This window comes from Panulirus ornatus, chromosome 72 (genome assembly GCF_036320965.1).
Source record: "Panulirus ornatus isolate Po-2019 chromosome 72, ASM3632096v1, whole genome shotgun sequence".
Classification (NCBI taxonomy): Eukaryota; Metazoa; Arthropoda; class Malacostraca; order Decapoda; family Palinuridae; genus Panulirus; species Panulirus ornatus.
In genome coordinates, this window is record NC_092295.1 from 14,121,292 (window position 1) to 14,146,561 (window position 25,270).

At 43.9% G+C, this 25,270-nt stretch overlaps 1 protein-coding gene across 8 annotated transcripts in view; it reads left to right on the plus strand.

Annotated features, from left to right (window-relative positions):
* Window positions 1-25,270, plus strand: part of LOC139748050 (sialin-like) — a 48,664-nt gene that overhangs the window by 1,722 nt on the left and 21,672 nt on the right. For 6 of the 8 annotated variants that reach the window (XR_011712523.1, XR_011712525.1, XR_011712524.1 and 3 more), the window contains exons 2-6: window positions 11,298-11,403; window positions 15,140-15,270; window positions 17,517-17,734; window positions 17,866-18,099; window positions 24,559-24,646. Coding sequence is in view for 5 of the 8 variants with exons in the window: in XM_071660624.1 (XP_071516725.1) it covers window positions 11,298-11,403; window positions 15,140-15,270; window positions 17,517-17,734; window positions 17,866-18,099; window positions 24,559-24,646 (777 nt within the window). In the remaining 3 variants the exon portion in view is untranslated. Of the gene's footprint in view, window positions 1-7,949; window positions 8,044-8,256; window positions 8,396-11,297; window positions 11,404-15,139; window positions 15,271-17,516; window positions 17,735-17,865; window positions 18,100-24,558; window positions 24,647-25,270 lie in introns of those variants that run through there. The other 2 variants (XM_071660628.1, XM_071660626.1) reach the window with 2 other exon arrangements.

Here is a 25,270-nt window from a genome sequence, read left to right on the forward strand (position 1 = left end):
AATGGGAAGGTCTGGTGACGAATGAACAGTGTACACTACCATGTGTACACTACCATGTGTACACTATCATGTGTACACTACCATGTGTACACTACCATGTGTACACTACCTAACCTAACCTGCCTGGCTCTCTGATGGGAAGGTCTGGTGACGAACGAATAGTGTACACTACCATGTGTACACTACCAAGTGTACACTGCCATGTGTACACTACCAAGGGTACACTACCAAGTGTACACTGCCATGTGTACATTACCATGTGTACACTACCAAGTGTACACTACCAAGTGTACACTACCAAGTGTACACTGCCAAGTGTACACTGCCATGTGTACACTACCAAGTGTACACTACCATGTGTACACTGCCATGTGTACACTACCATGTGTACACTACCAAGTGTACACTGCCATGTGTGCACTACCAAGTGTACACTACCATGTGTACACTGCCATGTGTACACTACCATGTGTACACTACCAAGTGTACACTGCCATGTGTGCACTACCAAGTGTACACTACCATGTGTACACTACCATGTGTACACTACCATGTGTACACTACCATGTGAATCCTCAGCATTTTCAAAAAACCTTCACAAATATCTGTTCATCATGTATAGATCCCTGCTCAGTTCACCAGGTAGAAGAACAATTGTTCTTCTGTAACATTATTTCCTGCTTCCCGCAGACGCAGAACAGAATTCCTTGAAGTTGTGATCAACAACAGTTGTGATATTGCATCGTTTTCAAAGCGCCTCAGAACCTTCACTAACAGAGATTGGTATTGTGCTAGAAAGATATTTTTCACCTCAGTAGCCAAGGTACTTTATAGTACCAACAACCTCTTAGTGCTACCGTTTCACAACCTCCCACAACTGTTCTAACAACTCATGGATTATTATATCATCAGTAATCTAAGAACAGCAGTAGAGACGGAAACATAGAAAAAAGACGCAGGAAAATTCATTTTCAGTTTATTTCCACCAAGAAATCATTCAAGTGAAGCAAATTTTAGTTAATACAAGTTGTTCTAATTCGTTGATGAAGAGACAAGTGGACCACTTCATCACAACCAAAAACAACATGGGAATGTTGGTCGAGTTGTGTGCAAAAAAAATTGGATATCTCCAACCAACTGGGCTGGCCAACGTCTCCTGTGGATGATAGATAACAACATTAACTACAACATCCCAGAAGGTCATCATCTGAACATCATCATTAACTACAACATCAAGACAACTAGTGACTACATCATGAGAAACAACCTCACATACAACAATAACCCACTACAGTCAACCAATGTAGTTTACCAGTACTCAGCTGATGGTTGTACACTTCACAATATCGGGAACTACAATCGGTATGACTACAACATCACTCAGTCCACGCTGAACACATCATCATCTACACCAAGGCTCTAAACTACATATGGAACATCATAACAAGAATCTCACACGTCAACATCTTACTGAAAACGCTCTAATACTAACACATTGCCACGACCCTACAAGACTACAGAAAACAGAAGCCATGTATGTACGTATGAGATTATAATTCCTTCATAAATCATCAAAGTACAAGACAAATTAAGACTACGATTATTGTTTACTACGTCCCTAAATTTTTGTAAATACAGAACCAAAACGTCAGTCAATTATGATACAAATCACTCGTTTGATTCTAATAAGAAGTGAGTGTCTTTCTCTTCTGATGTCTTGTTACTTATAGAAATTAACTCAGTGGCCTGATAGATTACGTCTGCTGTTATACTAGTAATAATCATGATCATGGGCCAGGCCTGTCCCAGCACACAGCAGGGAGAGCAGGGGGGGAAGGGGGGGCTTCCCCTGTAACGTCACCAGCGATGGGAGTAAACACATCTGCTCTTAATCAGCCAGAGTAACACAAAGGTTTTTCCACCAGAAATCACCTACCTGGACGCCATTCTTCCCACCACCCACCCACCTCAGGTTCTACTAGGGCTGTTATTCACGATGAGAACAAGTTCATCTGTTCTCACACAGCCGGAGAACACCGCAGCCTAGCCGCCGATGATGACGATAAACTGCGCTAAACAAGTTTGTTCAGACTAGGTCATCATGCTGCCTGACGCCAAGTGATGAACATCGACCAAAACCTTACTGGCCAGGTTAGAAGTCGCGTCATCGTGTCCAAGGGTTATGCTGTCGTGCTCAGGGATCGTACCGTCGTGTATATATATATATATATATATATATATATATATATATATATATATATATATATATATGGAGAAAAATGTAGCTTAGACATTGAAGCTTATTGATTCAGTGGTGAAATTGATGAGAACTGCTATTGACGTTTGTGTGAATAAATTGTACATTTCCTTTTCTATAGCCAGAGGTTGAACCATTATGTGACGTTCATTTTTTCATTCATTTCAAGCTAAAAGTTTGTTTTCTAAATTGTTTCTTACATTTTTCATATGTATATATATGTATGTGTGTGTGTGTGTGTGTGTGTGCGTGTGTGTGTGTGTGTGTGTGTGTGTGTGTGTGTGTGTGTTTATATATGTATATTATCCCTGGGGATAGGGGTGAAAGAATACTTCCCACGTATTCCTCGCGTGTCGTAGAAAGCGACTAGAGGGGACGGGAGCGGGGGGCCGGAAATCCTCCCCTCCTTGTATTAACTTTCTAAAATGGGAAACAGAAGAAGGAGTCACGCGGGGAGTGCTCATCCTCCTCGAAGGCTCAGAGTGGGGTGCCTAAATGTGTGTGGATGTAACCAAGATGTGAAAAAAGGAGAGATAGGTAGTATGTTTGAGGAAAGGAACCTGGATGTTTTGGCTCTGAGTGAAACGAAGCTCAAGGGTAAAGGGGAAGAGTGGTTTGGAAATGTCTGGGGAGTGAAGTCAGGGGTTAGTGAGAGGACAAGAGCAAGGGAAGGAGTAGCAATACTCCTGAAACAGGAGTTGTGGGAGTATGTCATAGAATGTAAGAAAGTAAATTCTCGATTAATATGGGTAAAATTGAAAGTTGATGGAGAGAGGTGGGTGATTATTGGTGCATATGCACCTGGGCATGAGAAGAAAGATCATGAGAGGCAAGTGTTTTGGGAACAGCTAAATGAGTGTGTTAGCGGTTTTGATGCACGAGACCGGGTTATAGTGATGGGTGATTTGAATGCAAAGGTGAGTAATGTGGCAGTTGAGGGAATAATTGGTATGCATGGGGTGTTCAGTGCTGTAAATGGAAATGGTGAAGAGCTTGTAGATTTATGTGCTGAAAAAGGACTGATGATCGGGAATACCTGGTTTAAAAAGCGAGATATACATAAGTATACTTATGTAAGTAGGAGAGATGGCCAGAGAGCGTTATTGGATTACGTGTTAATGGACAGGCGTGCGAAAGAGAGACTTTTGGATGTCAATGTGCTGAGAGGTGCAACTGGAGGGATGTCTGATCATTATCTTGTGGAGGCTAAGGTGAAGATTAGTATGGGTTTTCAGAAAAGAAGAGTGAATGTTGGGGTGAAGAAGGTGGTGAGAGTAAGTGAGCTTGGGAAGGAGACCTGTGTGAAGAAGTATCAGGAGAGACTGTGTACAGAATGGAAAAAGGTGAGCACAATGGAAGTAAGGGGAGTGGGGGAGGAATGGGATGTATTTAGGGAATCAGTGATGGATTGCGCAAAAGATGCTTGTGGCATGAGAAGAGTGGGAGGTGGGCTGTTTAGAAAGGGTAGTGAGTGGTGGGATGAAGAAGTAAGAGTATTAGTGAAAGAGAAGAGAGAGGCATTTGGACGATTTTTGCAGGGAAAAAATGCAATTGAGTGGGAGAAGTATAAAAGAAAGAGACAGGAGGTCAAGAGAAAGGTGCAAGAGGTGAAAAAAAGGGCAAATGAGAGTTGGGGTGAGAGACTATCAGTAAATTTTAGGGAGAATAAAAAGATGTTCTGGAAGGAGGTAAATAGGGTGCGTAAGACAAGGGAGCAAATGGGAACTTCAGTGAAGGGCGTAAATGGGGAGGTGATAACAAGTAGTGGTGATGTGAGAAGGAGATGGAATGAGTATTTTGAAGGTTTGTTGAATGTGTCTGATGACAGAGTGGCAGATATAGGGTGTTTGGGTCGAGGTGGTGTGCAAAGTGAGAGGGTTAGGGAAAATGATTTGGTAAACAGAGAAGAGGTAGTAAAAGCTTTGCGGAAGATGAAAGCCGGCAAGGCAGCAGGTTTGGATGGTATTGCAGTGGAATTTATTAAAAAAGGGGGTGACTGTATTGTTGACTGGTTGGTAAGGTTATTTAATGTATGTATGACTCATGGTGAGGTGCCTGAGGATTGGCGGAATGCTTGCATAGTGCCATTGTACAAAGGCAAAGGGGATAAGAGTGAGTGCTCAAATTACAGAGGTATAAGTTTGTTGAGTATTCCTGGTAAATTATATGGGAGGGTATTGATTGAGAGGGTGAAGGCATGTACAGAGCATCAGATTGGGGAAGAGCAGTGTGGTTTCAGAAGTGGGAGAGGATGTGTGGATCAGGTGTTTGCTTTGAAGAATGTATGTGAGAAATACTTAGAAAAGCAAATGGATTTGTATGTAGCATTTATGGATCTGGAGAAGGCATATGATAGAGTTGATAGAGATGCTCTGTGGAAGGTATTAAGAATATATGGTGTGGGAGGCAAGTTGTTAGAAGCAGTGAAAAGTTTTTATCGAGGATGTAAGGCATGTGTACGTGTAGGAAGAGAGGAAAGTGATTGGTTCTCAGTGAATGTAGGTTTGCGGCAGGGGTGTGTGATGTCTCCATGGTTGTTTAATTTGTTTATGGATGGGGTTGTTAGGGAGGTAAATGCAAGAGTTTTGGAAAGAGGGGCAAGTATGAAGTCTGTTGGGGATGAGAGAGCTTGGGAAGTGAGTCAGTTGTTGTTCGCTGATGATACAGCGCTGGTGGCGGATTCATGTGAGAAACTGCAGAAGCTGGTGACTGAGTTTGGTAAAGTGTGTGAAAGAAGAAAGTTAAGAGTAAATGTGAATAAGAGCAAGGTTATTAGGTACAGTAGGGTTAAGGGTCAAGTCAATTGGGAGGTGAGTTTGAATGGAGAAAAACTGGAGGAAGTGAAGTGTTTTAGATATCTGGGAGTGGATCTGGCAGCGGATGGAACCATGGAAGCGGAAGTGGACCATAGGGTGGGGGAGGGGGCGAAAATTCTGGGAGCCTTGAAGAATGTGTGGAAGTCGAGAACATTATCTCGGAAAGCAAAAATGGGTATGTTTGAAGGAATAGTGGTTCCAACAATGTTGTATGGTTGCGAGGCGTGGACTATGGATAGAGTTGTGCGCAGGAGGATGGATGTGCTGGAAATGAGATGTTTGAGGACAATGTGTGGTGTGAGGTGGTTTGATCGAGTAAGTAACGTAAGGGTAAGAAAGATGTGTGGAAATAAAAAGAGCGTGGTTGAGAGAGCAGAAGAGGGTGTTTTGAAATGGTTTGGGCACATGGAGAGAATGAGTGAGGAAAGATTGACCAAGAGGATATACGTGTCGGAGGTGGAGGGAACGAGGAGAAGAGGGAGACCAAATTGGAGGTGGAAAGATGGAGTGAAAAAGATTTTGTGTGATCGGGGCCTGAACATGCAGGAGGGTGAAAGGAGGGCAAGGAATAGAGTGAATTGGAGCGATGTGGTATACCGGGGTTGACGTGCTGTCAGTGGATTGAATCAAGGCATGTGAAGCGTCTGGGGTAAACCATGGAAAGCTGTGTAGGTATGTATATTTGCGTGTGTGGACGTATGTATATACATGTGTATGGGGGTGGGTTGGGCCATTTCTTTCGTCTGTTTCCTTGCGCTACCTCGCAAATGCGGGAGACAGCGACAAAGCAAAAAAGAAAAAAAAATATATATATATATATATATATATATATATATATATATATATATATATATATATATATATATATATATATATATATTGGAAATTATCACAATTTTGCGCGTAATCAAGTATATTCCTATGAGTCCACGGGAGAAATGAAACACGATAAGTTCCCAAGTGCACTTTTGTGTAATAATCACACCATCAGGGGAAATACAAGAAAGAAATATAAGTCAGCTTGATATACAACGAAGAGACGTAGCAAGGACGCCATTTGGTAAACAAGTGATTGTCCAAGACAGGCAACGCGCGTACCATAAACTTATTATGTGGACAAGAAGGGGAATTGTTTACAGATTTTATCAACAATAAAGCTATCCAATTTGTATAGACCTTCACTAATGTTAATGTTACAATTCTTTGCGTATTTATTAGAAGATTCAATGATATTTCTCGTGGTACTGGAGTTAGAGTTAATAACTGAGATGGCATTACTCCAGTCAATACAATGATCATAGTTTTTAACGTGATTAAAAAAGGCATTTGATTCTTGTCCCGTTCTTATACTATGTTTATGTTACTTAAGTCTAACAGAAAGATCCTTACCAGTCTGACCAACATAAAATTTATCAGAATTTCTTCATGGCACTTTATAGATGCATCCTGTAGAACTTTCTGGTGAATTCCTGATTAAGATATTCTTTATAGTACTATTGTTGCTGAAGGCAACAATTACGTTAAAGGATTTAAGCAACATGGGAAATAAAGTAAAATTATTACTAAAAGGGAGAACTAAAAGGTTCTTGGTGTCAAGGGGAGGTTTGGGTTCAACATCTAGGATACTTTTGGATCCAATAAACTCTGGACTGCAAATACATAATGCCCTAAGGAACATAGACTGTTGAGCTGAGTAATAATGGATAAATGACCAAACATTGGAAGGTTTTCCGTATATGCTAAACTTAAACCTGTTTCCATTTCGATGGATTATGCAATCTAAAAATGGTAACATACCATTATTTTCATTTTCTACAGTAGATTCGATGGAATGTACTAAATTGTTAAGTAAAGGGAGAAATGTTTGTAAATTTTCATTTGTTGGCCAAACACAAAGAAAGTTATCTACATACCTTAACCAAATTGCATTATGATATTAGAATTTGATATCTTAACCATTAAACTGAAGCAGCTGTTGTGATATAAGACCCATGGGAAGCAGCTGTTGTGATATAAGACCCATGGGAAGCAGCTGTTGTGATATAAGACCCATGGGAAGCAGCTGTTGTGATATAAGACCCATGGGAAGCAGCTGTTGTGATATAAGACCCATGGGAAGCAGCTGTTGTGATATAAGACCCATGGGAAGCAGCTGTTGTGATATAAGACCCATGGGAAGCAGCTGTTGTGATATAAGACCCATGGGAAGCAGCTGTTGTGATATAAGACCCATGGGAAGCAGCTGTTGTGATACAAGACCCATGGGAAGCAGCTGTTGTGATATAAGACCCATGGGAAGCAGCTGTTGTGATACAAGACCCATGGGAAGCAGCTGTTGTGATATAAGACCCATGGGAAGCAGCTGTTGTGATACAAGAACCATGGGAAGCAGCTGTTGTGATACAAGACCCATGGGAAGCAGCTGTTGTGATATAAGACCCATGGGAAGCAGCTGTTGTGATATAAGACCCATGGGAAGCAGCTGTTGTGATATAAGACCCATGGGAAGCAGCTGTTGTGATACAAGAACCATGGGAAGCAGCTGTTGTGATATGAAAGTAGATCAGTTGTACGAGAGGAAGACTATAAGATGAAGCTGAGGAAACAGAAACTGTGAGAATGAAGCAGGTGAGGTTGTAGACAGTTGTGGAAATGAAGCCATGTTAGTTTATACATACAACAGAGCAGTACAATGATTACGATAACATATTACAGAATAAAATGACTCATATTAATAATATATACAGATTAAAATGATTCATACTGATAACATAACATAATTACATTTAATAAGACGTAAATGATATAAATCATATCAGCGAGATGGATGACTGTGTGTCGTGTGAGCCAGGTCTTCCAAGGAGAGTGTTCAGATAGACAGGTTGTGGCCGCTGGATGTCTGACCTGGTCAACCATCTCCCTCACTTAAAGATGTGTCGCGAGTCATAGTTTGAGAATGACTACGTCACTGTGAGTCAGGTTTGTTATATGTATATAACGAATAAGGGAAGTCATTACGGATCACAAGTTGTTACTGATCATCAGCTGTGGTTCAAAGAAGAAAGCAAATAGTGTATGAATGGTTTAGGTTCCCACAAACTCGTAGACAGTGACATGAGCGGTATCTGTGAGGAGTGTTGCTGGTAGATATGAGATTAAACACGACCCAAATTATAGTCACTTTCTCAGTCAGACATATGGCGTGGCACCAGCTGGGCTTGGCTGAGGGCGCCCCAACGGAGCAGGTCAAGTCAGAACCCTTGGATGTTTGTGTACACATCCTGTAACACATTTCAGCAGCTACACATTCATCATGTGGGAAGTAAGACACATCTCATGGGTTCTGGGTTCGAACAGTGGTTCCACATGACGTATGTATCCTCACAGCTGCTTCACATGACTCATGTCTTCCCACAGAGGCGGCTCATGGCTGGAGTATTACCACTTGTGCTTCTCATGGTAGCAGCATTACCACAGTTACTCCTCATGGTAGCAGCATTACCACAGTTACTCCTCATGGTAGCAGCATTACCAAAGTTACTCCTCATGGTAGCAGCATTACCACAGTTACTCCTCATGGTAGCAGCATTACCACAGTTACTCCTCATGGTAGCAGCATTACCAAAGTTACTCCTCATGGTAGCAGCATTACCAAAGTTACTCCTCATGGTAGCAGCATGACCAAAGTTACTCCTCATGGTAGCAGCATTACCAAAGTTACTCCTCATGGTAGCAGCATTACCAAAGTTACTCCTCATGGTAGCAGCATCACCACAGGTACTCCTCATGGTAGCAGCATTACCACAGTTACTCCTCATGGTAGCAGCATTACCAAAGTTACTCCTCATGGTAGCAGCATGACCAAAGTTACTCCTCATGGTAGCAGCATGACCAAAGTTACTCCTCATGGTAGCAGTATTGCCACAGTTACTCCTCATGGTAGCAGCATTACCAAAGTTACTCCTCATGGTGGCAGCATTACCACAGTTACTCCTCATGGTAGCAGCATTACCAAAGTTACTCCTCATGGTAGCAGCATTACCACAGTTACTCCTCATGGTAGCAGCATCACCACAGGTACTCCTCATGGTAGCAGCATTACCAAAGTTACTCCTCATGGTAGCAGCATTACCCCAGTTACTCCTCATGGTAGCAGCATTACCACAGTTACTCCTCATGGTAGCAGTATTGCCACAGTTACTCCTCATGGTGGCAGCATTACCACAGTTACTCCTCATGGTAGCAGCATTACCACAGTTACTCCTCATGGTAGCAGCATTACCACAGTTACTCCTCATGGTAGCAGCATGACCAAAGTTACTCCTCATGGTAGCAGCATTACCACAGTTACTCCTCATGGTAGCAGCATTACCACAGTTACTCCTCATGGTAGCAGCATTACCAAAGTTACTCCTCATGGTAGCAGCATTACCAAAGTTACTCCTCATGGTAGCAGCATGACCAAAGTTACTCCTCATGGTAGCAGCATTACCACAGTTACTCCTCATGGTAGCAGCATTACCAAAGTTACTCCTCATGGTAGCAGCATTACCACAGTTACTCCTCATGGTAGCAGCATTACCACAGTTACTCCTCATGGTAGCAGCATTACCACAGTTACTCCTCATGGTAGCAGCATTACCACAGTTACTCCTCATGGTAGCAGCATTACCACAGTTACTCCTCATGGTAGCAGCATTACCACAGTTACTCCTCATGGTAGCAGCATTACCACAGTTACTCCTCATGGTAGCAGCATTACCACAGTTACTCCTCATGGTAGCAGCATTACCACAGTTACTCCTCATGGTAGCAGCATTACCAAAGTTACTCCTCATGGTAGCAGCATTACCACAGTTACTCCTCATGGTAGCAGCATTACCAAAGTTACTCCTCATGGTAGCAGCATTACCACAGTTACTCCTCATGGTAGCAGCATTACCACAGTTACTCCTCATGGTAGCAGCATTACCACAGTTACTCCTCATGGTAGCAGCATTACCACAGTTACTCCTCATGGTAGCAGCATTACCAAAGTTACTCCTCATGGTAGCAGCATTACCACAGTTACTCCTCATGGTAGCAGCATTACCACAGTTACTCCTCATGGTAGCAGCATTACCACAGTTACTCCTCATGGTAGCAGCATTACCACAGTTACTCCTCATGGTAGCAGCATTACCACAGTTACTCCTCATGGTAGCAGCATTACCACAGTTACTCCTCATGGTAGCAGCATTACCACAGTTACTCCTCATGGTAGCAGCATTACCACAGTTACTCCTCATGGTAGCAGCATTACCACAGTTACTCCTCATGGTAGCAGCATTACCACAGTTACTCCTCATGGTAGCAGCATTACCACAGTTACTCCTCATGGTAGCAGCATTACCACAGTTACTCATCATGGTAGCAGCATTACCAAGTTACTCCTCATGGTAGCGCATTACCACAGTTATCTCATGGTAGCAGCATACCAAAGTTACTCCTCTGGTAGCAGCATTACCTCAGTTACTCCTCATGGTTAGCAGCATTACCAAGTTACTCCTCATGGTAGCTGCATTACCACAGTTATCTCATGGTAGCAGCATGACCACAGTTACTCCTCATGGTGGCAGCATTACCACAGTCTTACATCATAATTATTTCTACTTATTTAGAAGCTTTATTCTTGCAGGAGACAGATGCCGTTGACTGATTCATGTCTACTGTTTCATTTGATGCTCTCAGTGCTTCACTTTCATGTCTCATGAACAGATATGAGGTGTACCTGGCTTAGGCTGGTGTGTGTGTGTGTGTGTGTGTGTGTGTAAGATGGAAGATGTGGTACATATATACAAGATTAAGAGACGGGGCAACATGAGTGTGAAATTCTCTCATCGTAACATACAAACAGTAATCACACACACACACACACACATACACACACACTCAGACACATGATATGTACGGATAGAACAACCAGAAGAAGTAGAATAAGACCAGGGAAGATAATTAAAGTACTTTCATAGTATGTTGTAGTGGATGAATGTTATAAAGTGATTAATGAAACTATGAATGAGGGTAGAAGGCCCTACGAGAGTAGACCTCCCTTCTCGTGCAGTATTTGTTTCAGTAGAGAAAGGCTCGAACGCTGCTTCATCCAGACATTCATCATTTTGCTTCGAACACCTTTACTGTCTCATTCGTTTCTCTTCACGACTCTCGTGAACCATTTCTCACAGACTTCCTGGAACTCTCTGGTGGACATGACGTGTTGAGGCCGAGGGTCGGGTACACTGGAGTCGCTTGGCAACACCGTAGCTACAACAGGTCATCACAACCAATAAAGTAAGTCGGCAATAACCTGGTGAGCCGTCACAACACCTGAAGTGGTTTAATGACGTGTTGTTACACAGGAAGTCACAGTTTACAGCTGAAATTCCACTTTGTTTCGAGAAACTCTTGCTAAACTGTCAATTTAGGTGACAACCTTTTTCTCAGAGTTTATCCATGGGTCCGTCTGTGTCCTGCACACCAGATGTATATGCATCGAAGTCATCTAGAGACAGCATATGTACGCAGGAACGATCATATGTGTGGTAAATATACATATACATCATACGTCTGGCACAGACGAGTGTGACAATCCTCATACCAAAACAACACTTGGGTTTACAACATCACAAACCACACAACATCGTTTGTATCTTTCGTTCAACACATGTAGTGTTAGCGTAAGGTATACAACAATTATACACGTTTTTGTCATCTATTTATGAGTGTGTTGGAACCCAGGCTGGGCGCTTTTATGGAAAAAAGTTCCAGAACTATTATCATTATTGCGTCAGTTTCCATAAACGTAGACAATAACAGTTGACTGATGGGTTGGGCGGAGAGAACTACTTCATTAACTTGTGTGTTGTTCTGAGTCTTCTAGTTACTAGCGTCCTGACCTCAGAAATTTTAGGTTTATATTTGATATCGTCCTACTGTGCCGTACATCAGTGTACAGCACTACTAATGATAGCCTAATGTCCATGTTGAAAGTCCTTTTTAAGCGAATCTTTGCTTATATCTCAACCAACATGTTCCCATACTGTTCATTGGACATGTGTTGTGGAGAGGGTGACGAGCCAGGAATATTTTCCCAAAGAATTATACATTTTCGAACCATTATCTTTTTGTTTACACAAGTCACCACCAACTGTACAACGATGAACGAGACATACGAGTCTTAAGGGGAACAGATGGTGGTGTAGCGCTTAGCTTTCCTTACGCTGACGCATTCATAGAGCCGCCCAAAATCTTGCGCATAGGTTCGAATCCCGGTTGTGACAGTCGATCCACAGTCAACCGAGCTCTTCATCCACCCTTAATGGTTGGGCAGTAAAATGGGTGCCTCGCTCAATGAGTGGTGGGATAAAGAAGTGAGGTTGTTAGTGAAAGAGAAAAAAAAAGAGGCATTTGGACGTTACTTGCAGGGCAGTAGTGCAAATGACTGGGAGGTGTATAAAAGAAAGCGGCAAGAGGTCTACGGCAAATGAGAGTTGGGGTGAGAGAGTATCATTACATTTTGGGGAGAATAAAAAGATGTTTAGGAAGGAGGTAGATAAAGTGCGTAAGACAAGAGAAAGAATGGGAACATCGGTGAAGGGAGCTAGTAGGATGGTGATAAGTAGTGGTGATGTGAGAAGGAGATGGAGTGAGTATTTTGAAGGTTTGTTGAATGTGTTTGATGATAGAGTGGCAGATATAGGGTATTTTGGTCGGGTGGTGCGCGAAGTGAAAGGGTTAGGGAGAATGGTTTAGTAAACAGAGAAGAGGTAGTGAAAGCTTTGCGGAAGATGAAATCTAGCGAGGCGGTGGGTTTGGATGGTATTGTAGTGGAATTTATCAAAAAAGGGGATGACTGTTGTTAACTGGTTGGTTAGCATATTCACTATTTATGGCTCATGGTGAAGTGTCTGAGGATTGGCAGAATGTATGCATAGTGCCATTGTACAAAGGCAAAGGGGATAAAGGTTAGTGTTCAAACTACAGAGGTATACGTTTGGTTAGTATTCCTCGGAAACTGTATGGAAGGGTATTGACTGAGAGGGTGAAGGCATGTACAGAGCATCAGATTGGGGAAGAGCAGTGTGGTTTCAGAAGTGGTAGAGGATGTGTGGATCAGGAGTTTGCTTTGAAGAATGTATGTGAGAAATACTTAGAAAAGCAAATGGATTTGTATGTAGCATTCATGGATCTGGAGAAGGCATATGATAGAGTTGATAGAGATGCTCTGTGGAAGGTATTAAGAATATATGGTGAGGAAGGCAAGTTGCTAGAAGCAGTGAAAAGTTTTTATCGAGGATGTAAGGCATGTGTGCGTGTAGGAAGAGAGTAGAATGATTGATTCCCAGTGAATGTCGTGCATCAAAATTGCTAAGACACTCACCCAGCTGCTCCCAAAATACTTGCCTTTCATGATCTTTCTTCTCATGCCCAGGTGCATATGCACCAATAATCACCCATCTCTCTCCATCCGCTTCCAGTTTTACCCATATCAATCTAGAGTTTACTTTCTTACACTCTATCACATACTCACACAACTCCTGTTTCAGGAGTAGTGCTACTTCCTTTGCTCTTGTCCTCTCACTAACCCCTGACTTTACTCCCAAGACATTCCCAAACCACTCTTCCCCTTTACCCTTGAGCTTCGTTTCACTCAGAGCCAAAACATCCAGGTTCCTTTCCTCAAACATACTACCTATATCTCCTTTTTTCTCATCTTGGTTACATCCTCACATATTTAGACACCCCAATCTGAGCCTTCGAGGAGGATGAGCACTCCCCGCGTGACTCCTTCTTCTGTTTCCCCTTTTAGAAAGTTAAAATACAAGGAGGGGAGGGTTTCTAGCCCCCCGCTCCCGTCCTCTTTAGTCGCCTTCTACGACACGCGGGGAATGCATGGGAAGTATTCTTTCTCCCCTATCCCCAGGAATATATATATATATATATATATATATATATATACACGAACAAAGTGCATATATATGCTTATGTATTGTAGGCGTATGGATATGTATACATACTTTTACGTACACATTTAACTATATGTTTGTATGTATCTGTGTGTAGAGCATGTTTGTGTGTGAGCGCGTGTGTATGTTAGTTCGCTTTGTACATGTGTATGTTTTGCACGTGTTTAAGAATGTGTGAACTGGTGTTTGTATAAGTATGTATGTATGTATGTATATATCTGTATATTTCTTCTCATTGGTGGGTGTGTGTGTGTGTGTGTGTGTGTGTGCCTTCGAATGTGTGGATGTTTGAGTGTGAGCATCTGTGGAGGAAAGGGTGTCACGTGTGGGGAAGGGGGTGTGTATGTGGTGTGGGTGGACCATGCGGGTGTGTGTGTGTTGGTCGTCTGTAGTGTTGGTGGTGTGGTGGGTGGGGAGGCTGCTGTGAGGTGAGAAAGGGAGGAGGTACCTGGGCGAAGATGGACACATTTGGACACTGTTGATATCTGATCTGTCATCAGTATACACTATGGTTCAGTGAACAACACAATGATATCATCACCAAGGTACCTCGTCTCATGACCCACACACAGTCAGTCTTTACTGATGTTAATATGGAACTCTCTCTCTCTCTCTGTGTGACGTGTATTAGCAGAATAAGATTCTCGTATGTTACAAAAAAAATGGGAGTGAAAGTAGAAGCGGATGAACTAGTAATAGTTAAGAAGACTCAAAACAAAATCATAGAAATCTTGAGTTATACGATCCATCTGAGTCTCTCACCCCTGCATCACTCTGAACCAGTCATGTGGTTGTCGTAGATCTACATGTGTTTACAGACAGCATCTCTGGTCACTGTGTAATATTCTTCACCTTGCATCCTGTAGCTCTCAATACTTAACCTTCTTCCTAGAACAACTGTGGGTAAGATGGGTGCGACTCGTTGTGATAGGTCTTCACCCAGACCTACAGTTGTTTAACCTCTTCAACGCCTTGTTGTTACTCGTTAGAGGCTCGAACATTCACCTCGTCTCTTCCACCAGCAGTAGAATATGACTGATAATGATAGACGTGATCTACAGGTCCAGCACAGCCCTCCACCTGCACGCGAAGACCATGGTAGAAGGAGGGACCAGCGACACGCGCCACCCGGACCCATCCGTCGTGGTTGACGTGGCTGATCGTGCGACCGACGCTGAGGATTGCCGCCCAGGTGATGCTCCTTACTGGTGTCAGTATTCCCTGCTCTCCTGTTTACTGGTGTCAGTATCCCCTGCTCTCCTGTTTACTGGTGTCAGTATCCCCTGCTCTCCTGTTTACTGGTGTCAGTATCCCCTGCTCTCCTGTTTACTGGTGTCAATAGACCCTGCTCTCCTGTTTACTGGTGTCAGTATCCCATGCTCTCCTGTTTACTGGTGTCAGTAGCCCCTGCTCTCCTGTTTACTGGTGTCAGTATCCCCTGCTCTCCTGTTTACTGGTGTCAGTATTCCCTGCTCTCCTGTTTACTGGTGTCAGTATCCCCTGCTCTCCTGTTTACTGGTGTCAGTATCCCCTGCTCTCCTGTTTACTGGTGTCAGTATTCCCTGCTCTCCTGTTTACTGGTGTCAGTATCCCCTGCTCTCCTGTTTACTGGTGTCAGTATCCCCTGCTCTCCTGTTTACTGGTGTCAGTAACCCCTGCTCTCCTGTTTACTGGTGTCAGTAACCCCTGCTCTCCTGTTTACTGGTGTTAGTATTTCCTGCTCTCCTGTTTACTGGTGTCAGTAGTCTCTACTCTCCTGTTTACTGGTGTCAGCAGTCACTACTTTCTTGTTTACTGGTGTCAGTAGTCCCTGCTTTCCTGTTTACTGGTGTCAGTAGTCTCTACACTCTTGTTTACTGGTGTCAGTATCCCCTGCTTTCCTGTTTACTGGTGTCAGTAGTCTCTACACTCATGTTTACTGGTGTCAGTATTTCCTGCCCGCCTGTTTACTGGTGTCAGTATTTCCTGCCCGCCTGTTTACTGGTGTCAGTAGTCTCTACACTCCTGTTTACTTGTGTCAGTATTTCCTGCCCGCCTGTTTACTGGTGTCAGTATTTCCTGCCCGCCTGTTTACTTGTGTAGAATGTTGTCATACCACCAGTACTGGTGACGTCAGGGAGAAGATAATGTTTGCTTCCTTACGTCAGACTCACATCAAGACTGGTGAACCTTCAGGAGGCAAAGTTTGCTTCCTAAGATCGAGCCTACACCAGACTGGCTGATGGCCATATGAAACGTAAGATGAATGATTAGATAATATGTTTTACAGACAAAATAGTTGTAGTTTATGCTCCACCTGGCTTTTAGATATAGATTGACTCAATATTCTGCATTTATATGATTTAATGACCTGGTGTTTATGTAACTGTTGATCAATAACAAAAGACTTACAAATACTTGAGTGTTTATGACGTCGCTCGTATGGAAGACGAAGCCAGATCCAGAAGCCGAAGGTGTCTGGTGTTCCAACTACAGTATGGATGCAGGACGTCTCGTCTGAGTAGATCATGTTAGTTCCTCACTGTCTGGCTCCCACACGACTCCTGCACCAGGATTAACTTTCCCTTCCGTGTACTGAACCAAGATTATGGTGATGCACGAACTGGGTGTAGCTCACATCACCATTTCATCTCCCGGTGTTTTTGTTGCCTAATACACAAACACACACACACACATACACACACACCACGGGTCGACGAAGGAGCTGTGTGTGTGTGTTTGTGTGTGTGTGCGTCTGTGTGTGTGTGTGTGTGTGTGTGTGTGTGTGTGCGTGTGTGTGTGTGCGTCTGTGTGTGTGTGTGTGTGTGTGCGTCTGTGTGTGTGCGTCTGTGTGTGTGTGTGTGTGTCTGGTCATACCACACATTCCCCCTTACCTGCTGCTGTGATACCGTGGGAAGTTCTTCATGGCCTCCTTCACTGCAGGCAAACGTATCTGGAATGTTACTTGTATTTTTCTTTCCAGCAATCATGACCCCTGACCCCGGGTCAGTAAAGATGCTTATAAACTAGCTCGGAAAGGTCAGGGTAAAGGTCAATGGTGTCAAGGTCGTAGTGCGGATGAAACAGTAGTTGAAATAGGCTTTGATCTGACCCTTAGTAATGATGATGATGATGATGATGATGATGATGATGGCGTGTTTGACCTGACCTATAAGGATGATATGGTGGAGATATCCCTGACCTGTCCTGACCTGTCCCAATTGGGCTGCAGGTTAACGAAGAGGTCAGAGACACCCACCTCCTTCAGAAGCGTCTGCTCAGGTTCTCTGTGTAAATGACAAAGATTAAGGGTTAAGATTTCCCAAGAAAAATGTTTAAAGGTTTAATATGGTGGTTCGAGAAGGCCATTGTGGGATATACCGGTGGCTGGGAGAGTCCCAGTGGACCAGTGGAAGGTTTGGACAGACACATCGACCCAGTTATCACACATTCCATCAGGTGGAGGCGGCTGGGGTGCGCGCCACACACTGGCCGTGCTGGGGTGTTTGGGTATAGCAGCGCTGTACGCCGTGCGAGTCTCCCTCTCCATCGCTATCGTTGCCATGGTCTGGGAGGAGGAGAAGGAGGAGGAGGCCATCGTGAACACCAACCTCACCTCCGTCTGTCCTCTGCCTGACCACTACAGATCCAATCATCGGGACGTGTCGGTAAATCAGGTACAAAATAATATCTACTTATAAAAGTACTTACACTTACTTACCTTCGTATATGTATGTCTTAAGTAGATGTGAACCATTAGTGTTATGTATTTGACTGCTGAGGGATACAGTGAGGACGCTGTTCTCAGAACGGCGAGTTCGACTGGGACGAGAAGGCACAAGGGTTGGTCCTGGGGTCCTTCTTCTGGGGCTACACAGCCTCCAACTTCATCGGAGGTCGAGCAGCCGAGCACTACGGTGGGCGAATAGTGTTTGGACTGGGGGTCTTGTGTTCCTCACTCCTGACGCTGGTCGGACCCGTCTGTGCTCGCTCCTCTCTCATCCTCTTCATCACATCCAGGGTCCTGGCAGGCCTCATGCAGGTAACGAGTTCAGTGTTTGTGTTGTGTGTCCTTGAAGGAGTCATGTTGATATGTCTGGTGTTTAGGCATCAGGCGGATGGAAGGCTATGTATAACCTTCATGAAGAATGTTGTATAATATTTAGAATGGTCTCCACTGTAGCTTTGTCCTTCCTCGGGCGAAACACAAGTCTTAATGTTAGACATGATTCAAACTGCTGACTCCCACAGTTCCCTCATCTATTGCTGATGCACTAGCCTAGTTTAAGCATATATATATATATATATATATATATATATATATATATATATATATATATATATATATATATATATATATATATTGAGGAAACGAACCTGGATGTTTTGGCTCTGAGTGAAACGAAGCTCAAGGGTAAAGGGGAAGGGTGGTTTGGGAATGTCTTGGGAGTAAAGTCAGGGGTTAGTGAGAGGACAAGAGCAAGGGAAGGAGTAGCACTACTCCTCAAACAGGAGTGGTGGGAGTATGTGATACCGTGTAAGAAATTAAATTCTAGATTGATATGGGTAAAACTGAAAGTGGATGGAGAGAGATGGGTGATTATTGGTGCAAATGCACCTGGGCATGAGAAGAAAGATCATGAGAGGCAAGCGTTTTGGGAGCAGCTGAATGAGTGTGTTAGTGGTTTTGATGCACGAGACCGGGTTATAGTGATGGGTGATTTGAATGCAAAGCTGAGTAGTGTGGCATTTGAGGGAATAATTGGTATACATGGGGTGTTCAGTGTTGTAAATGGAAATGGTGAAGAGCTTGTACATTTATGTGCTGAAAAAGGACTGGTGATTGGGAATACCTGGTTTAAAAAGAGAGATATACATAAGTATACCTATGTAAGTAGGAGAGATGGCCAGAGAGCGTTACTGGATTATGTGTTAATTTATATGCGCGCGAAAGAGAGACTTTTAGATGTTAATGTGCTGAGAGGTGCAACTGGAGGGATGTCTGATCATTATCTTGTGGAAGCGAAGGTGAACATTTGTAGAGGTTTTCAGAAAAGAAGAGAGAATGTTGGGGTGAAAAAAGTGGTGAGAGTGAGTGAGTTTGGGAAGGGGGCTTGTGTGAGGAAGTACCAGGAGAGACTGAGTACAGAATGGAAAAAAGTGAGAACAAAGGAGGTGAGGGGAGTAGGGTAGGAATGGGATGTATTTAGGGAAGCAGTGATGGATTGCGCAAAAGATGCTTGTGGCATGAGAAGCGTGGGAGATGGGCAGATTAGAAAGGGTAGTGAGTGGTGGGATAAAGAAGTTAGATTATTAGTGAAAGAGAAGAGAGAGGCATCTGGACGAGTTTTGCAGGGGAATAATGCAAATGAGTGGAAGATGTATAAAAGTAAGAGGCAGGAAGTCAAGAGAAAGGTGCAAGAGGTGAAAAAGAGGGCAAATGAGAGATGGGGTGAGAGAGTATCATTAAATTTTAGGGAGAATAAACAGATGTTTTGGAAGGAGGTAAATAAAGTGCGTAAGACAAGGGAGCAAATGGGAACTTCAGTGAAGGGGGCTAATCGGGAGGTGATAACAAGTAGTGGTGATGTGAGGAGATGGAGTGAGTATTTTGAAGGTTTGTTGAATGTGTTTGATGATAGAGTGGCAGATATAGGGTGTTTTAGTCGAGGTGGTGTGCAAAGTGAGAGGGTTAGGAAAAATGATTTGGTAAACAGAGAAGAGGTAGCAAAAGCATTGCGGAAGATGAAAGCCGGCAAGGCAGCGGGTTTGGATGGTATTGCAGTGGAATTTATTAAAAAAGGGGGTGACTGTATTATTGGCTGGTTGGTAAGGTTATCTAATGTATGTATGATTCATGGTGAGGTGCCTGAGGATTAGCGGAATGCTTGCATAGTGCCATTGTACAAAGGCAAAGGGGATAAGAGTGAGTGCTCAAATTACAGAGGTATAAGTTTGTTGAGTATTCCTGGGAAATTATATGGGAGGGTATTGATTGAGAGGGTGAAGGCATGTACAGAGCATCAGATTGGGGAAGAGCAGTGTGGTTTCAGAAGTGGTAGAGGATGTGTGGATCAGTTGTTTTCTTTGAAGAATGTATGTGAGAAATACTTAGAAAAGCAAATGGATTTGTATGCATTTATGGATCTGGAGAAGGCATATGATAGAGTTGATAGAGATGCTCTGTGGAAGGTATTAAGAATATATGGTGTGGGAGGCAAGTTGTTACAAGCAGTGAAAAGTTTTTATCGAGGATGTAAGGCATGTGTACGTGTAGGAAGAGAGGAAAGTGATTGGTTCTCAGTAAATGTAGGTTTGCGGCAGGGGTGTGTGATGTCTCCATGGTTGTTTAATTTGTTTATGGGTGGGGTTGTTAGGGAGGTGAATGCAAGAGTTTTGGAAAGAGGGGCAAGTATGCAGTCTGTTGTGGATGAGAGAGCTTGGGAAGTGAGTCAGTTGTTGTTCGCTGATGATACAGCGCTGGTGGCTGATTCATGTGAGAAACTGCAGAAGCTGGTGACTGAGTTTGGTAAAGTGTGTGAAAGAAGATAGCCGAGAGTAAATGTGAGTAAGAGCAAAGTTATTAGGTACAGTAGGTTTGAGGGTCAAGTCAATTGGGAGGTAAGTTTGAATTGAGAAAAACTGGAGGAAGTAAAGTGTTTTAGATATCCGGGAGTGGATCTGGCAGCGGATGGAACCATGGAAGCGGAAGTGAATCATAAGGTGGGAGAGGGGGCGAAAATTCTGGGAGCCTTGAAGAATGTGTGGAAGTCGAGAACATTATCTGGGAAAGCAAAAATAGGTATGTTTGAAGGAATAGTAGTTCCAATAATGTTATATGGTTGCGAGGCGTGAGCTATAGATAGAGTTGTGCGGAGGAGGGTGGATGTGCTGGAAATGAGATGTTTGAGGCAATATGTGGTGTGAGGTGGTTCGATCGAGTAAGTAATGTAAGGGTAAGAGAGATGTGTGGAAATGAAAATAGTGTGGTTGAGAGAGCAGTAGAGGGTGTTTTGAAATGATTTGGTCACATGGATATAGGGTGTTTTGGTCGAGGTGGTGTGCGAAGTGAGAGGGTTAGGAAGAATGATATGGTGAACAGAGAAGAGCTTTTCGGAAGATGAAAGCCGGCGAGGCGGCGAGTTTTGATGGTATTGCAATGGAATTTATTAATGACTATGTTGTTGACTGGTGGTGAGGATACTCAATGAAAGTATGGTTCATGGTGAAGTGCCTGAGGATTGGCGGAATGCGTGCATAGTGCCATTGTACAAAGACAAAAGAGGATAAACGTTTGTGTTGAAACTACTGAGGCATAAGTCTGTTGAGTTTTCCTGGGAAATTATGCGGTTTCAAAATTGATAAAGGATGTGTGGATCAGGTGTTTGCTTTGAAGAATGTGTGTAAGAAATACTAAGAGAAACAGATGGATTTGTATGTAGCATTTATGGATCTGGAGAATGCATGTGATGGAGATGATAGATGCTTTGTGGAAGGTTTTAAGAGTATACAATGTGAGAGGCAAGTTGCTGGAGGCAGTGAAAAGTTTTTATCAAGAATGTAAGGCATGTGTACGAGTATGAAGAGAGAAAAGTGATTGGTTCTCAGTGAATGTCGGTTTGCGGCAGGGATGCGTGATGTCTCCATGGTTGTTAAATTTATGGATGGGGTTGTTAGGGAGGTGAATGCAAGGCTTTCAGAAAGAGGGGCAAGTTTGCAGTCTGTTGAGGATGAGAGGGCGTGGAAAAAGGGTCATTTGTTGTTCACCGATGTTACAGCACCGGTGGTTGGTTCGAGTGAGAAACTGCAGAAGTTGGTGACTGAGTTTGGAAAAGTGTGTGAAAGAAGAAAGTTAAGTGCAAATGTGAATAAGAGCAAGGTTATTGATAGGTTCAGCAGGGGTGAGGGACAAGTTAGTTGGGATGTAAGTTTGAAAGTAGAAAAATTGGAGGAAGTGTTTTAGATATCTGGGAGTGGATTTGGCAGCGGATGGAACCATGGAAGCGGAAGTGAGTCACAGGGTGGGGGAGGGGGCGAAGGTTCTGGGAACGATGAAGACTCTGGGGAGAGAGTGAACGTTATCTCGAGGACGTCCTACCAAAGGACTGAACTAGGGCATTTGAAGTGTCTGGGGTAAACCATGGAAAGTTTTGTGGGGCCTGGATGTGGAAAGGGAGCTGTGGTTTCGGTGCGTTACACATGACAGCTAGAGACTGAGTGTGAATGAATGTGGCTTTTTTTGTCTGTTTCCCTGGCGCTTCCTCGCTGACGCAGGGAGTGGCGATGCTGTTTCCTGTGGAGCGGGATGGCGTCGGGAATGGATGAAGGCATGCATGAATATGTACATGTGTATATATGATCATACCTGTGTATGTGTATGTTGTTATAGTGTATGTACGTGTATTGGCGTGTATGCATATATGTGTGTATATGAGCGGATGGTTTTCTTCGTCTGTTTCCTGGAGCTACCTCGCTGAAGCTGAAGCGGGAAACGTCGACCCCGGTATACCATATCGCTCCAATTCACTCTATTCCTTGCACACCTCTCACCCTCCTGCATGTTCAGGCCCCGATCGCTCAAAATCTTTTTCACCCCATCCTTCCACCTCCAATTTGGTCTCCCGCTTCTCCACCTCTGACACATATATCCTCTTTGTCAATCTTTCTTCACTCATTCTCTCCATGTGTCCAAACCATTTTAACACACCCTCTTCTGCTCTCTCAAAGGCACTTTTTTATCACTACATATCTCCTCCTCCTTACTTGATCACACCACCTCACACCACATATTGTCCTCAAACATCTCATTTCCAACACATCCACCCTCCTCCGCACAACTCTATCTATAGCCCATGCCTCGCAACCATATAACATTGTTGGAACCACTATTCCTTCAAACATACCCATTTTTGCTTTCCCAGATAATGTTCTCACCTTCCACACATTCTTCAACTCTCCCTGAACTTTCGCCCCCTCCCCCACCCTGTGCCTCACTTCTGCTTCCATGGTTCCGTCCGCTGCCAAGTCCACTCCCAGATGTATATAAACCACTTCATCGGTATGTGCTCGGGATCGAACCCGTTACCTTATGACTGGTAGCCACTGACTAAGACCGATACCTCAAAATTGGCTCAAAAGTTACCCTCCTCAGACCACGTTTTCTGTGGTCTACTAGAGATGCCACATCGTCTGACTGTGACCTTTGTAGTGATTCGCTGAAGTGTGAGGCAGAGGAAGGCTTAATATTTCTTCACTTGGGGTTGCTGGTTAGTTCTAGAGTGGTTAGGGTGGGAGGGGATCTAATGCTGTTGCATAGCATTGGATTCCACGTTGAGGTGGCATTGTGCTGGGAGGATCCTTGTTTCATTGTCAAGGCTTTGAGAGTTTGTACTTGCTAGGCAGCCAGTGATTGTTCTGAGGTCACTATTTTGTGTGGTTTACAGCTTTCTTATATTTGCTTTTGAGAGGATGGAAGACCAGGCAGGTGAAGCGAGGTTTAAAGTAGAGCGGATGTATTGTTTTTATGTTGAGGGAATCTTTCATTTAACATATGATGGCAGTCTGTGTTCTGTTGTGTGTTGATGTTAATGTCGTGGTGAGTGAAGTCTGTGTTCTATTGTGTGTTGATGTTAGTGGCGTGGTGGGTGAAGTCTGTGTTCTATTGTGTGTTGATGTTAGTGGCGTGGTGAGTGAAGTCTGTGTTCTATTGTGTGTTGATGTTACTGGCGTGGTGGGTGAAGTCTGTGTTCTATTGTGTGTTGATGTTAGTGGCGTGGTGGGTGAAGTCTGTGTTCTATTGTGTGTTGATGTTAGTGTCGTGGTAAGTGAATGTCGTGTGTGTACTGCCTAGAATCGTTGTTTTGTGTTATGAATGTTGATCTCCAGTCAAGGTGGGTGGAGCATGTGTCTGCTCGTGTCTGTCTAAGATTTAAAAAAGACTTTTGTGGAGATGTGGACATTCTGTTCTGGGTGAACTGTTCTTATAGTTGTGTAATGTAGTGTTTCATGTTTATCGTTACAACTGTGGTGTCCGTGTGTTATGGTGTCCGTGTGTTATGGTGTCCGTGTGTTATGGTGTCCGTGTGTTGTGAGTTCGTGTGCAGATAAGAGGAACTTCGAGTTGTGGTTTGCTGGAAGTAATGTAAGGTCGTGTGGGAAGTCACTGAAGACGGTTGGAGAAAGAACTGCTCCTTGGGGAACTCCACTGTAGAGTTTGTGTTTTAGAGATGACGCCATTGTGGCAGCCAGCTATAACATTGGTCAACCACTTTTTGTCTTTGATGTAGAGTGTGATGTCATATACCCGTAGAGAGACACAAATACCTTTAACGTAACATATTGTTCAATTTTGGCATCCACTGTGGAAAGCCTTACAGAGATGACAGGTTTTAAAGAGTCACTTGGGTATGGGAAGGTTAGCGTATGTGAGAGAGACGACTGGGAACTGTAGTTAGGTGGCACAGAACTATAACCTAACTGTTGTTCTCTGTGCCCCCAACAGGGCGTGACCCTCCCTGCTGTGAGTACATTACTGGCCACTTGGGTCCCACCAGCCGAGAAGAGCATGATGACCACCATCGTATTCACAGGTGAGGACTAGCGGGGTGCACCACAGGTGGAGGAACACACTGGTCAAGGTGCTGGCTACAAGCCAGGCAGCGCGGGTAGAGGTGGGGCGTCTGATGGTGTGGGTAGGTCAGAGGAGCAGAGTTGGGAAATCAAAAGACAGGTTGCTGGGCGAAGTGATGAGGGATAGGATAGTGGGTGGGAATGTAGAGGGTCAGGATAGATAAGTGGGTGAGAATGGGAGGGTGAGGTAGGCCAGAGATCAGGGAGGGTAACTCGGGAGGACGAGAATAGGAGAGGCAAAGGGAAAAAGAGTTCTGGGAACAGTCATAAGATGAAAAGAAACAGACTGAAGAGGCAACAGATGCCTGACAGTGGATAGGCTGCACTGAGCAAGTGAGGGTAGAGGTTGTGTGGTACGTGGGAGTTAGGGTGTCCGGCAGGGTGAGGAGGGAGGGAGAGGTTGAGGGAGTATGCCAGCCAGGGGAAGGGTGCCAGGGAGAGCTGAGAAGGACAGACGACTAGACAAGGAGAGCGAGGAACGTCCCTCACCTCTGAGGTGCTGGTGGCGGGACTCAAGTCTTCGTTCTGTTTCAACATACAAATTTATGATACAACTTCAAGACACTGCTTACGGCGCACCTTGA